The sequence below is a fragment of the Oncorhynchus keta genome, chromosome 37, assembly GCF_023373465.1.
Source record: "Oncorhynchus keta strain PuntledgeMale-10-30-2019 chromosome 37, Oket_V2, whole genome shotgun sequence".
Classification (NCBI taxonomy): domain Eukaryota; kingdom Metazoa; phylum Chordata; class Actinopteri; order Salmoniformes; family Salmonidae; genus Oncorhynchus; species Oncorhynchus keta.
This window is the reverse complement of record NC_068457.1, coordinates 24915613-24930612: the sequence shown is the minus strand read 5'-3', so window position 1 is coordinate 24930612 and position 15000 is coordinate 24915613. Positions and strand designations below refer to the sequence as shown.

The following is a 15000-nucleotide window of genomic DNA, read 5'->3' as shown; positions in this document are numbered from 1 at the left end:
TTGTATTCTACTACCATTCTGCCTTGTATTCTACTACCATTCTGCCTTGTATTCTACTACCATTCTGCCTTGTATTCTACTACCATTCTGCCTTGTATTCTACCACCATTCTGCCTTGTATTCTACTACCATTCTGCCTTGTATTCTACTACCATTCTGCCTTGTATTCTACTACTATTCTGCCTTGTATTCTACTACCATTCTGCCTTGTATTCTACTACCATTCTGCCTTGTATTCTACAACCATTCTGCCTTGTATTCTACTACCATTCTGCCTTGTATTCTACTACCATTCTGCCTTGTATTCTACTACCATTCTGCCTTGTATTCTACTATCATTCTGCCTTGTATTCTACTACCATTCTGCCTTGTATTCTACTACCATTCTGCCTTGTATTCTACTACCATTCTGCCTTGTATTCTACAACCATTCTGCCTTGTATTCTACTACCATTCTGCCTTGTATTCTACTACCATTCTGCCTTGTATTCTACTACCATTCTGCCTTGTATTCTACTACCATTCTGCCTTGTATTCTACTATCATTCTGCCTTGTATTCTACTACCATTCTGCCTTGTATTCTACTGCCATTCTGCCTTGTATTCTACTACCATTCTGCCTTGTATTCTACTACCATTCTGCCTTGTATTCTACTACCATTCTACCTTGTATTCTACTACCATTCTGCCTTGTATTCTACTACCATTCTGCCTTGTATTCTACTACCATTCTGCTTTGTATTCTACTACCATTCTGCCTTGTATTCTACTACCATTCTGCCTTGTATTCTACTACCATTCTGCCTTGTATTCTACTACCATTCTGCCTTGTATTCTACTACCATTCTGCCTTGTATTCTACTACCATTCTGCCTTGTATTCTACTATCATTCTGCCTTGTATTCTACTACCATTCTGCCTTGTATTCTACTACCATTCTGCCTTGTATTCTACTACCATTCTGCCTTGTATTCTACTACCATTGCCTTGTATTCTACTACCATTCTGCCTTGTATTCTACTACCTGTCTCTGCTGAGTCACCATAAATGTATGAGATGGTATTATCCTAAACCTTGACAAAGGCGAACATCTGCAGCAGATTGACATTTAATGTCATGAGTCTAGCCCTGGAGGCAGAACTGAGCCCTTCCCACTAGATGGGCCAGCTGGAAAGTCTAAATTGGCTAGATTGTAAAAATTCATGAAAACATAAATGTGCTTTTGGTCTTAATATAAGGTTAGGGTTAGGCATTAGGTTTAAAATCAGATTTTATGACTTTATGTCTGTGCCAGCTAGTGACCACTAGCAGAGCTGCCTCCAGAACAACATTCATGACAACCTACACATCTGCACACCATGAAACTATAGCTACCCAGGGTTGATGTAAGGACCTATGTACAGTATGTCCTTGTATGACCACTCCGTCCCCACAAGACGGTGTCCTCACAAACCACAAGGATTACAGGGGCAGGTTGATCTGAGCTACTGTGATTGGCTGGCACTAGCAGGAATTCTGTCTCCTAAATGGTGGCTGACATTCTGATGAACAGAACTCAGGGAGGCATGAAGATTGCCCCAGTAGAGGAGCCGGAAGGGGACAAGGCTTATGAAAGAGGGAGGGAGGGAGACAGGGAGACAGGGAGGGAGGGAGACAGGGAGACAGGGATACAGGGAGACAGGGAGGGAGACAGGGAGACAGGGAGACAGGGAGGGAGGGAGACAGGGAGGGAGAGAGGGAGACAGGGGAGGGAGACAGGGAGACAGGGAGACAGGGAGAGAGGGAGACAGGGAGACAGGGAGACAGGGAGACAGGGAGGGAGGGAGGGAGGGAGAATTTAATTGAAAGAGAAATGAGAGAGAGAGAGAGAGAGAGAGAGAGAGAGAGAGAGAGAGAGAGAGAGAGAATGGTCATAGAAAGATGTAGTGGGCGAAGAGGAGGGTGAAAAGAGTGAGACAAGGGAGGAAGAGAGGGAGGGCAAGATTGGGGGTGAGAGACAGAGAGAGAGAATGGTCATAGAAAGATGTAGTGGGCGAAGAGGAGGGTGAAAAGAGTGAGACAAGGGAGGAAGAGAGGGAGGGCAAGATTGGGGGTGAGAGACAGAGAGAGAGAGAAGGGTGGGAGAGAAGTAGTGGGAGAAAAGGGTGGGAAATATAGACTATAGAGGGGAGGCAGAGAGAGATGGAGGGAGGGAGGGAGCTTATGATGCCTACTGACCTGAGTGGAACTCAGAAAGCCCATGAGGCTTCCTGTCCTGCCACGCCCAAAAGCAAACCATCTTCATCCAACCATCAATATTTCTCTCTCTCTAGCACTCTCTCTCCTATCCCTCACTCTGTGTACTCTATCTGCTGGTATATGATAGCCAGACCCTCCCTGCATGTTCCAACCAGGGACAACTAGCCCAGTCTGACCAGTCAGTGTTAGAAGTGATAGGACAGGACATTCTCATGTCCCCTGGCCTGCATACTGCCTGCACTGTTTACTAAAAATGTCACTATAGCAGATATGACAGGAACAGAGATGACAGGAAGAAAAGCCGATTTTCTGGTATTGATCGTCCTTTCTATGTGTGTCTGATATCATCTCATCTCACAGTACAAAGGGATGAAAAGAGATTTTCCGCCAGCTTCTAATGGAATGTGAGGTGGAAATGTTAGACAGTTAGGCACTATCCCTCTTTCTCGCACTGCTTGATTGAGTGTTTTTGTGCTGTAATGGGGGGTGAGCATGGACAGGGGGACGGGGAGGGGGGAGTCAGATAATGTTAGCATGACTGGATCACAATGATATGGAAACAGCCTTTCCTTATCAGGTCAATGAGATGCTAATTCCTCATCATCTCTCTAGCGGTGTACTGTAAAGGTAGACTCAGCAAGCCACACTTTCTCCTTAGCAACAGCCAGGCTAGACATTCCTTTGGCTTCGATTCTCTCTCTCGCTCTCTCTCTCACTGTGTGTGTCGCAGTAGGGCTTTTCTTTCCTCTGTTGATCACACAGAGAGATCTCATCCTCTCAACCACCTCCTTCCACTCCACTACAGCAGACATTGGCCTAGTTCACTGTGAACTCCTTTCTACACTGCCAGGACCGCAGAGGAGGAGGAGAGAGAGAGAGAGAGAGAGAGAGAGAGAGAGAGAGAGAGAGAGAGAGAGAGAGAGAGAGAGAGAGAGAGAGAGAGAGAGAGAGAGAGAGAGAGAGGGGGGGTGAGAGAGAGACGGGGAAGGGAAGGGAAGGTGAGAGAGAGGGGAACTGGAGTTAGAGAGAGAGAGAGAGAGAGAGAGAGGGGGGTGAGAGAGAGACGGGGAAGGGAAGGGAAGGGAAGGTGAGAGAGAGGGGAAGGGGAGTTAGAGAGAGAGAGAGAGGGGAAGGGGAGTTAGAGAGAGAGAGGGGAAGGGGAGTTAGAGAGAGAGAGAGGGAAGGGAGTTAGAGAGAGAGAGAGGGGAAGGGGAGTTAGAGAGAGAGAGAGAGAGAGAGAGAGAGGGGGGGTGAGAGAGAGACGGGGAAGGGAAGGGAAGGTGAGAGAGAGAGAGAGAGAGGGGGAGAGAGAGAGACAGAAAGAAGAGACAGAGAGAGAGAGAGAGAGAGAGAGTGTGTGAGAGAGTGTGAGAGAGTGTGAGAGAGAGAGAGAGAGAGAGAGAGAGAGAGAGAGAGAGAGAGAGGGGGTGAGAGAGAGAGGGGAAGGGAAGGTGAGAGAGAGGGGAAGGGGGGAGTTAGAGAGAGAGAGAGGGGAAGGGGAGTTAGAGAGAGAGAGAGGGGAAGGGGAGTTAGAGAGAGAGAGAGGGGAAGGGGAGTTAGAGAGAGAGAGAGGGGAAGGGGAGTTAGAGAGAGAGAGAGAGAGAGAGAGAGAGAGAGAGAGGGGGGTGAGAGAGAGACGGGGAAGGGAAGGGAAGGTGAGAGAGAGAGAGAGAGGGGGAGAGAGAGAGACAGAAAGAGAGAGAGAGAGAGAGAGAGAGAGAGAGAGAGAGAGAGAGAGAGAGAGAGAGAGAGAGAGAGAGAGAGAGAGAACGAGAGAGAAAGAGAGAGAGAGAGGGGGACGGAAGGTGAGAGAGAGGGGAAGGGGGTTAGAGAGAGAGAGAGGGGGGAAGGGAAGGGAAGGTGAGAGAGAGGGGAAGGGGGTTAGAGAGAGAGGGGAAGGGGGGTTAGAGAGAGAGAGAGAGTGGAAGGGAAGGGAAGGTGAGAGAGAGGGGAAGGGGGGTTAGAGAGAGGAGAAGGGAAGGGAAGGTGAGAGAGAGGGGAAGGGGGGTTAGAGAGAGAGAGGGGGGAGGGGTGAGAGAGAGAGGAGTTTGAGTTTTTATAAAACCTTTATTTTATACTCAAGTATTTAAAAAACAATCTCTCTTCTGGACACCTTTATTATACTCCAACCACATTGTTAACAATAATAGTGACATATGAGATAACAACCAATGCCATCTCCTCATCCTGTCTTCCACCATTTCAACCTCCCCATTACATTGTTTTCCATTGTCCCCTCATCCCCTATCTACACTCCAAGATACTTAAAACCTCCCTTACACCATTCCAGCCCCCCTGCAAACCCATGATCCCTCCAGACCATTTCCCCCAATTTATCTTTGCAGAGGATATTCCCCTAAACCGATCAACCACGAGACTCAAACTATCGACCTCCGCTTGGTTTTTCACTAAAATAACTACATAATAAGCATAGGCAGAGAGACGAATAGGAGGAATATCCCCTGAAAAGTACTGTACACTCTTTCAATGCGACTTCTAATGCTATTTAGTAGTGGCTCTATAGCGATGACATATAACATTCCCGACAACGAACACCCCTGTCTAGTTCCTCTACACACTTTAAAAGGAGCACTCAAGCCACCGTTAACTTTCAATACACTTTCAATGTCACCATATATCACCCTGATCATGGTAATAAAACCAGAGCTGAAACCAAAAGCCTCAAAGGTGTGTCATAAGTGTTGATGTTCAACGCAGTCAAATTTCCTTCACCTGATCAATTGAAATTAGACCAGCATTCAACCCAATAGCCCTAGAGACGTTCATAAAGTCCTGAATCAGGAAAATGTTATCCTCTATCTGCCTGCCGGGAACACAGAAGGACTGGTCCGTGTGTATGATTTGCCACATCACCTCCCTCAGCCTGTTGGACAAAGCCTTGGACAGGATCTTATAATCAGTGTACATTAAGGCCACCGGCCTCCAGTTCTTCACCTCCCTAGGGTCACCCTTTTTTGGGAGTAGGGAGGACAGCCCATCTGCAGCTTATCGGTAGTAACCCTCCGGTCAAACTAAAGCCCATCAATGCCCAGTGCCCTTCCATTTTCCAATGCAGTGTATAGCTTCTGCAAAGACAATGGTTGATCTAGCTCAACCTGAAATTCTGCAAAGACAATGGTTGATCTAGCTCAACCTGAGCTTCTGCAAAGACAATGGTTGATCTAGCTCAACCTGAGCTTCTGCAAAGACAATGGTTGATCTAGCTCAACCTGAGCTTCTGCAAAGACAATGGTTGCTCTAGCTCAACCTGAGCTTCTGCAGCCACCTGTGGAAGCCCATCAAGAAACAGTTGTGTCACTGTTATGCCCTCTTTGTACTCCCAGTTGTAGAGCTCAGCATAGAACTCTACTGCCCTCTTTCTAACTTCACTAGGGCTAGTGAGCTCCTGTCCAACAGCTGATTTGAGGCAATTAATAATTATGCTTTGTCCATTATCTTCCTCTAAACCAAAGTAAAATTTGGATGAGGCATCCATTTCAGAGATTCCCTGAAACGTACTTCTCAGTTTCACCAATGCCCCCTGTGCTCTGATACCCAGCAGGTCTGCCAATGTGGCTCTTTTCCTATTGAGGGCCTGAGTATGGCCTCGATCTCCTGTGTTCTCAACTAATGTCAGGATTTCCACTATTTCAGACTATAAAGCATTCATTAAACAAGGCAGTTAACCCACTGTTCCTAGACTGTCATTGAAAATAAGAATGTGTTCTTAACTGACTTGCCTAGTTAAATAAAGGTAAAATAAAAAAAGAACAAAAATTTGATCTGATGATATCTCTGGTGACATTCATCGTGTATTTATTACAGAGTTGTTGAACTGGATTTTCCCTGTATCCTACCACTGTTGAAGGGATTGGCCCTTTGAGACCTTTACCTCTCCCAGAAAAAAACTACAACATTTCCTGAAGTGAGCATCAGTCAGTAAAGTTATATTAAAATGCCAGTATGCACTTTTGGGTTTTACAGTGTTAATGTACACCTCCTATGTTATTAAATGATGTTATCGAAATGGATCAAAACCCCCACTGGGGTTTATCACATTTGATTTACAGACCTGAGATTGGTGCTCAAAACAATAAAACCTATCAAACCTGGTCAGAGAGATTGTGTTCTCTCTCACTTGGGCCCATGTGTACTGTCTCGTGCCTCCATGTTGGCTCCGCCAAATATCACAGTTCATGTGTTACAATAAGGCGCTTTAAAAAGGTCCTTGAGGCTAAATGAGGTTCTTTGTGGTTTCTGTCTAAATCGCTGACTGTGCAGTTAAAATCCCCAGCAATAAATAAATAATCCTTAGTGTTACATTTCTCAATGGTATTTGATGTCTCTGCCACTACTGGGGTATATACATTTATATACACACAGTGATGTTTTCATACCTAACTTTTAATAACCTTCCCTCAACTACCTCGTCAACCTCATATGACAAAGGCAAAACCCTTTTGAGAACAGGATAGCCACACCCCTACTTTTTGAGCTTTTATGACTATACGTCTCTCGACCCATTTACGTTTAAAGAACAAATCTTAAAACTGCTCATGGCTGAAAAACAAATACAGAGAACGAGACAGAAAACACATCTCTTTACAAAGTTAAGGCTGTGACTGAACTCTTTCATTTCCTTTAGAATTTAAATCACTTGTCACTCTCGTAAACAGAGTCTAGCGATTTCAGGGCTTGTCAAACCTCAACTGATTTATCAATCTCTACCTTCCTCTTAGAATTAGAACCTTCATCACCCCTTAAATTCTTCCTCTTAATCATCGGTACATTAAACACAGCTGCTTAATTTTCCATTGTTTCAATCTCCTCTTGAAATCCACTTTCATTTTCCAGCACCGACTCAGCGACCCCGGTCGCAGTCTCACGTTCATCCCTACACGGTGGTGCATTATCTGCACCCCCGCTAGAGCTGCTACCGGGCTCTGCGTGCTGGTTCTCGGGACAACAACGTACCAAAATACCAAAAGTGTAGAACACAATCAAATCCGTTAATCTTAAAACTAAATGCTAAATTCAGTTGGTCAGTATCCTTCTTTAAAATCATGTGCACTTGTCTCCTATGAGACATGACATGTTTCAGCAAAGGAGATTTGCATCCAGAAATAACCTTTTTTTTATTGTAGATACAAGTTGACCATGACAAGATAACTCTCCCTCCAACATGCCATCTCTAATGAATGGTGGCACATTAGAAAGTATAACTTTCTTTGCCCGATTCCTAAGAGGAAATACCGACGTCTGTGTCTGTTCTCTGACTGAGGGTTGACTACATCTTGTCTGTTCTCTGACTGAGGGTTGACTACATCTTGTCTGTTCCCTGACTGAGGGTTGACTACATCTTGTCTGTTCCCTGACTGAGGGTGGACTACATCTTGTCTGTTCTCTGACTGAGGGTTGACTACATCTTGTCTGTCTGTTCTGTTCCTGACTGAGGGTTGACATCTTGGTTCTCTGACTGAGGGTTGACTACATCTTGTCTGTTCTCTGACTGAGGGTTGACTACATCTTGTCTGTTCTCTGACTGAGGGTTGACTACATCTTGTCTGTTCTCTGACTGAGGGTTGACTACATCTTGTCTGTTCTCTGACTGAGGGTTGACTACATCTTGTCTGTTCTCTGACTGAGGGTTGACTACATCTTGTCTGTTCTCTGACTGAGGGTTGACTACATCTTGTCTGTTCTCTGACTGAGGGTTGACTACATCTTGTCTGTTCTCTGACTGAGGGTTGACTACATCTTGTCTGTTCTCTGTTCTCTGACTGAGGGTTGACTACATCTTGTCTGTTCTCTGACTGAGGGTTGACTACATCTTGTCTGTTCTCTGACTGAGGGTTGACTACATCTTGTCTGTTCTCTGACTGAGGGTTGACTACATCTTGTCTGTTCTCTGACTGAGGGTTGACTACATCTTGTCTGTTCTCTGACTGAGGGGGTTGACTACATCTTGTCTGTTCTCTGACTGAGGGTTGACTACATCTTGTCTGTTCTCTGACTGAGGGTTGACTACATCTTGTCTGTTCTCTGACTGAGGGTTGACTACATCTTGTCTGTTCTCTGACTGAGGGTTGACTACATCTTGTTCTCTCTGTCTTGTCTGTTCTGACTGAGGGTTGACTACATCTTGTCTGTTCTCTGACTGAGGGTTGACTACATCTTGTCTGTTCTCTGACTGAGGGTTGACTACATCTTGTCTGTTCTCTGACTGAGGGTTGACTACATCTTGTCTGTTCCCTGACTGAGGGTTGACTACATCTTGTCTGTTCTCTGACTGAGGGTTGACTACATCTTGTCTGTTCTCTGACTGAGGGTTGACTACATCTTGTCTGTTCTCTGACTGAGGGTTGACTACATCTTGTCTGTTCTCTGACTGAGGGTTGACTACATCTTGTCTGTTCTCTGACTGAGGGTTGACTACATCTTGTCTGTTCTCTGACTGAGGGTTGACTACATCTTGTCTGTTCTCTGACTGAGGGTTGACTACATCTTGTCTGTTCTCTGACTGAGGGTTGACTACATCTTGTCTGTTCTGACTGACTGTCTGTTCTCTGACTGAGGGTTGACTACATCTTGTCTGTTCTCTGACTGAGGGTTGACTACATCTTGTCTGTTCTCTGACTGAGGGTTGACTACATCTTGTCTGTTCTCTGACTGAGGGTTGACTACATCTTGTCTGTTCTCTGACTGAGGGTTGACTACATCTTGTCTGTTCTCTGACTGAGGGTTGACTACATCTTGTCTGTTCTCTGACTGAGGGTTGACTACATCTTGTCTGTTCTCTACTGAGGGTTGACTACATCTTGTCTGTTTCTCTGACTGAGGGTTGACTACATCTTGTCTGTTCTCTGACTGAGGGTTGACTACATCTTGTCTGTTCTCTGACTGAGGGTTGACTACATCTTGTCTGTTCTGAGGGTTGACTACATCTTGTCTGTTCTGACTGACTGAGGGTTGACTACATCTTGTCTGTTCTCTGACTGAGGGTTGACTACATCTTGTCTGTTCTCTGACTGAGGGTTGACTACATCTTGTCTGTTCTCTGACTGAGGGTTGACTACATCTTGTCTGTTCTCTGACTGAGGGTTGACTACATCTTGTCTGTTCTGTTCCCTGACTGAGGGTTGACTACATCTTGTCTGTTCCTGACTGAGGGTTGACTACATCTTGTCTGTTTCTGACTGACTGATCTTGGGTTGACTACATCTTGTCTGTTCTCTGACTGAGGGTTGACTACATCTTGTCTGTTCTCTGACTGAGGGTTGACTACATCTTGTCTGTTCTCTGACTGAGGGTTGACTACATCTTGTCTGTTCTCTGACTGAGGGTTGACTACATCTTGTCTGTTCTCTGACTGAGGGTTGACTACATCTTGTCTGTTCTCTGACTGAGGGTTGACTACATCTTGTCTGTTCTCTGACTGAGGGTTGACTACATCTTGTCTGTTCTCTGACTGAGGGTTGACTACATCTTGTCTGTTCTCTGACTGAGGGTTGACTACATCTTGTCTGTTCTCTGACTGACTGAGGGTTGACTACATCTTGTCTGTTCTCTGACTGAGGGTTGACTGACTGAGGGTTGACTACATCTTGTCTGTTCTCTGACTGAGGGTTGACTACATCTTGTCTGTTCTCTGACTGAGGGTTGACTACATCTTGTCTGTTCCCTGACTGAGGGTTGACTACATCTTGTCTGTTCCCTGACTGAGGGTTGACTACATCTGATGATGTGGGGAATCACAGATAATGAGAGCTGTGGTCTCCCTGCTATGTGCAGATGGGCGAGGTGTGCGTGTCGTGCATGTGCGTTCGTGTGTGTGTGTGTGTATGTACTTAGAAGCCTGTCTGGGCCATCTGTGGGATCCCAGCTGACTTGTCGGGCCTGTTTCCCTGGTAACCGTCTCCTTAGGGTGTCTGTGTGTGTGTGTGTTTGTGTTGACTCTTCTCATTTTGGTCTCTCCACTGTATCATAATATGCATGATTCTTACTGCTAAGGCGAAAGGGCACGAGACAAATCAAATCTGTTTCTCTTTAAACTCCCAATTGAATTGTAAAAGCTGCAGAGCCCAGTTAATGTGTTTGTTATTTACAATACTGAGTGACTGAAATAAAGCCTTGTCTGCCTTCCCATTCCTCTACCCTTCTCCAGAAGTATGCATTCATTCACTCCCCCTTATGCATTTAAAGGCATTGGATTGGTGCAAACATGGCTTGAGGTATTTTTACCCGTTTACCTCACAACAGTCCCTTCCTTTTAGATCCTCAAGGGGAAGTATACAAGAGCAGACATGAGGAGGAGGGCAGAGAATCAGACTGTAGCCCTTGTTCTTGTTGTTGAATTGAGCATGTTAGGGTTGAGAGTGAGACAGGTGATCCATGTTCCACACAGCCTTATGAGGATGGGTCTAGTCCTTCTATACTAGTCCTCCTCTGGATGTCCCCTTCATTCACCCTACATAACCCCTTCCTCAAACATAACCCCTTCCTCAAACATAACCCCTTCCTCAAACATAACCCCTTCCTCAAACATAACCCCTTCCTCAAACATAACCCCTTCCTCAAACATAACCCCTTCCTCAAACATAACCCCTTCCTCAAACATAACCCCTTCCTCAAACATAACCCCTTCCTCAAACATAACCCCTTCCTCAAACATAACCCCCTTCCTGAACATATCCCCCTTCCTCAAACATAACCCCTTCCTCAAACATAACCCCTTCCTCAAACATAACCCCCTTCCTGAACATATCCCCCTTCCTCAAACATAACCCCTTCCTCAAACATAACCCCCTTCCTCAAACATAACCCCCTTCCTCAAACATAACCCCTTCCTCAAACATAACCCCTTCCTCAAACATAACCCCTTCCTCAAACATAACCCCTTCCTCAAACATAACCCCCTTCCTCAAACATAACCCCTTCCTCAAACATAACCCCCTTCCTCAAACATAACCCCCTTCCTCAAACAAACATAACCCCTTCCTCAAACATAACCCCCTTCCTCAAACATAACCCCCTTCCTCAAACATAACCCCTTCATTCACCAAACATAACCCCTTCCTCAAACATACCCCCTTCCTCAAACCCTTCCTCAAACATAACCCCTTCCTCAAACATAACCCCTTCCTGAACATAACCCCTTCCTCAAACATAACCCCTCCTCAAACATAACCCCCTTCCTCAAACATAACCCCCTTCCTCAAACATAACCCCTTCCTGAACATAACCCCTTCCTGAACATAACCCCCTTCCTCAAACATAACCCCCTTCCTCAAACATAACCCCCTTCCTCAAACATAACCCCTTCCTCAAACATAACCCCCTTCCTAAACATAACCCCCTTCCTGAACATAACCCCTTCCTCAAACATAACCCCTTCCTCAAACATAACCTCCTTCCTGAACATAACCCCCTTCCCAGTGGAGGCTGCTGAGGGGAGGACGGCTCATAATAATGGCTGGAATGGGGCGAATGGAATGGTATCAAACACATAGAAACCATGTTTGATAACATTCCACTCATTCCGTTCCAGCCATTCCGTTCCAGTCTGTCCTCCCCAATTAAGGTGCCACCAACCTCCTGTGCCCTTTCTCACAGGCCTCTGTCCCTGTCTCACCCAGTGGGATGTGGGATGTTGAGCAGAGACAAGGCCATATAGTCTACGTGCTGGTTGAGCTCAAATTGGTGCCATACCTCGATATAGTGACAGATTTCCAGACCCTTTCCTGTTGCCTACCCCTGCCTTAGGCCCTAGGTATGCCAAGTATGTGCCAGGCAGATTCTATACTGAGGACACTAGGAAGTGTCCCTTTGTGCCTGATAGAGGCTTGGTGTGGGGGTTGTGCAATACTGCATTGTCATTTACTGATTGATTTGAACTGCCAGTCTTTCTATCGCTTTAACCTCTTATATCTCTCTCTCTCTCTCTCTCTCTCTCTCTCTCTCTCTCTCTCTCTCTCTCTCTCTCTCTCTCTCTTTATCTCTCTCTTTTTCTGTCCCTCTTTCTCTCTGTCCCTCTTTCTCTCTCTCTCACACTTTCTCTTCTCTCTCTCACTTCCTATCTCTCTCTATCCCTCTTTCTCTGTCCCTTTCTCTCTCTCTCTCTGTCCCTTTTTCTTTCTCTATTTCTCACACTCCCTCTCCTCATTCTTCCTCTCTCTCTACCGCTACCCCCTATCTCTCACCCTCCTCTTCCTCTTCCCTCTTCCCTCCCTCCTCTCTCTCTCTCCCCTCACTCCTTCCCCCCTCTCTATCCTCGTCCGTGTCTAGTTGTCATGGCAGACAGTCGGCAGCCCGAGGACAACAGCTCCTCTCACTGGGCCCCTCCCACTAACGGAGCCCAGGACCAGTCAGCTGCCCTCGCTGGCCACGGAGAGAACGGCTTCTCCTCTTACAGAGAGAACGGCTATCACGGAGGACACGCTGCCACAGCAGGTGAGAGAGCACTGGGGGGGGGTATAGCCACATGTTAACTGAAGCGGTGGGTGTTACCATGCAGCCTCGTTGAGGTTTCCTTGAGCCCATGAGGGAAATAGCTGGAGCTGTATCCCTACAGGGTTTTAGGGACCTCGTTGGAGTTGGTGGTTTACCTGTAGACGTGTATAGTAGGCTGATTCTACGATTACAATACGACTTGCTGATAAGGAAGGATGTGACTGTGTAAAGGCCTGGTTTTGTCCTTCAGGTTGAGTTTACTGTAACAGAGTAGTACACTGGCATGGTCCTTCAGGTTGAGTTTACTGTAACAGAGTAGTACACTGGCATGGTCCTAAAGGACTGGCATGGTCCAAGTGACTAACCACTCTATAGGGACCTCCTAAGGTTTCCACCACTATAGTAATTAACTGAGCCTCAGGTGCTTCAGTGACCTAGGGCACCTTTTAGGGACATGGACATCGTTAAATAAGATGGCGTTCTTCAGTGACGCATGAAGTCATTCAGTGACAGAGGTTAGAACAGGTGTTTGTGTGCTTGTGCACGTGTCTCAATGTTTGTTTGTCTGCGTGTCTGGCTGTGTGTATGTGTGACTGTGTCTGCAATTCTGCTTGTATATGTGTGCGTGTCTGCGTTTCTATACGTGTGTGTGTGTGTGTGTGTGTGTCCGCGTGCAGAGCAAGTGTCAGCCCGTATAGTTGAGAAGGTGACAGCAGAGGCGGTGGCAGTGCTCAAGCAGGAGCAGGACAAGCAGGACTCTACTAGGAGACTGTCCTCAGGTAGGCCTTAGTGACAGAGTGCCCTACAATACCTTGTTTCATACCACTGAGCAGAGCCGTGTCAGGGCGGCACGATAAGTGTGAAAAGGGTATGACGCACTAGCCTCATACCAGGCTACAGTAGCCAACGTCCGCTGGCCCCCTTAGTGGCATGGGACATACTGCAGGTAAGGTGTCTGTCAAGCCTCTTTCCCTGGCTGTACCATTACATCATCATTGTGCTGTTGGTGCCGTCTTGCTGTTAGGATTGTCTTTAGCTGTGACTGACGTTGTGCCGGTGCTCTCTGCCACTTGTTAAAGCTACAGTCTGGGTTTGGTACATCCATCTACACATCCAGTTTCAGAGGGGTTCCACTTCCCTGTCCTAATCCCTCAGATGTCTGGGTTTGGTACATCCATCTACACATCCAGTTTCAGAGGGGTTCCACTTCCCTGTCCTAATCCCTCAGATGTCTGGGTTTGGTACATCCATCTACACATCCAGTTTCAGAGGGGTTCCACTTCCCTGTCCTAATCCCTCAGATGTCTGGGTTTGGTACATCCATCTACACATCCAGTTTCAGAGGGGTTCCACTTCCCTGTCCTAATCCCTCAGATGTCTGGGTTTGGTACATCCATCTACACATCCAGTTTCAGAGGGTTCCACTTCCCTGTCCTAATCCCTCAGATGTCTGGGTTTGGTACATCCATCTACACATCCAGTTTCAGAGGGGTTCCACTTCCCTGTCCTAATCCCTCAGATGTCTGGGTTTGGTACATCCATCTACACATCCAGTTTCAGAGGGGTTCCACTTCCCTGTCCTAATCCCTCAGATGTCTGGGTTTGGTACATCCATCTACACATCCAGTTTCAGAGGGGTTCCACTTCCCTGTCCTAATCCCTCAGATGTCTGGGTTTGGTACATCCATCTACACATCCAGTTTCAGAGGGGTTCCACTTCCCTGTCCTAATCCCTCAGATGTCTGGGTTTGGTACATCCATCTACACATCCAGTTTCAGAGGGGTTCCACTTCCCTGTCCTAATCCCTCAGATGTCTGGGTTTGGTACATCCATCTACACATCCAGTTTCAGAGGGGTTCCACTTCCCTGTCCTAATCCCTCAGATGTCTGGGTTTGGTACATCCATCTACACATCCAGTTTCAGAGGGGTTCCACTTCCCTGTCCTAATCCCTCAGATGTCTGGGTTTGGTACATCCATCTACACATCCAGTTTCAGAGGGGTTCCACTTCCCTGTCCTAATCCCTCAGATGTCTGGGTTTGGTACATCCATCTACACATCCAGTTTCAGAGGGGTTCCACTTCCCTGTCCTAATCCCTCAGATGTCTGGGTTTGGTACATCCATCTACACATCCAGTTTCAGAGGGGTTCCACTTCCCTGTCCTAATCCCTCAGATGTCTGGGTTTGGTACATCCATCTACACATCCAGTTTCAGAGGGGTTCCACTTCCCTGTCCTAATCCCTCAGATGTCTGGGTTTGGTACATCCATCTACACATCCAGTTTCAGAGGGGTTCCACTTCCCTGTCCTA

The 15000-nt window shown here is 46.5% G+C and overlaps 1 protein-coding gene across 13 annotated transcripts in view; it reads left to right on the top strand.

The window, feature by feature from the left end:
• Positions 1 to 15000, top strand: part of LOC118381894 (microtubule-associated protein 2-like) — a 103402-nt gene that overhangs the window by 57316 nt on the left and 31086 nt on the right. For 10 of the 13 annotated variants that reach the window (XR_008095950.1, XR_008095947.1, XR_008095949.1 and 7 more), the window contains 2 exons: positions 12523 to 12687; positions 13365 to 13466. Coding sequence is in view for 1 of the 13 variants with exons in the window: in XM_052499904.1 (XP_052355864.1) it covers positions 12528 to 12687; positions 13365 to 13466 (262 nt within the window). In the remaining 12 variants the exon portion in view is untranslated. The remainder of the gene's footprint in view (positions 1 to 12522; positions 12688 to 13364; positions 13467 to 15000) is intronic. The other 3 variants (XR_008095953.1, XR_008095952.1, XR_008095951.1) reach the window with 1 other exon arrangement.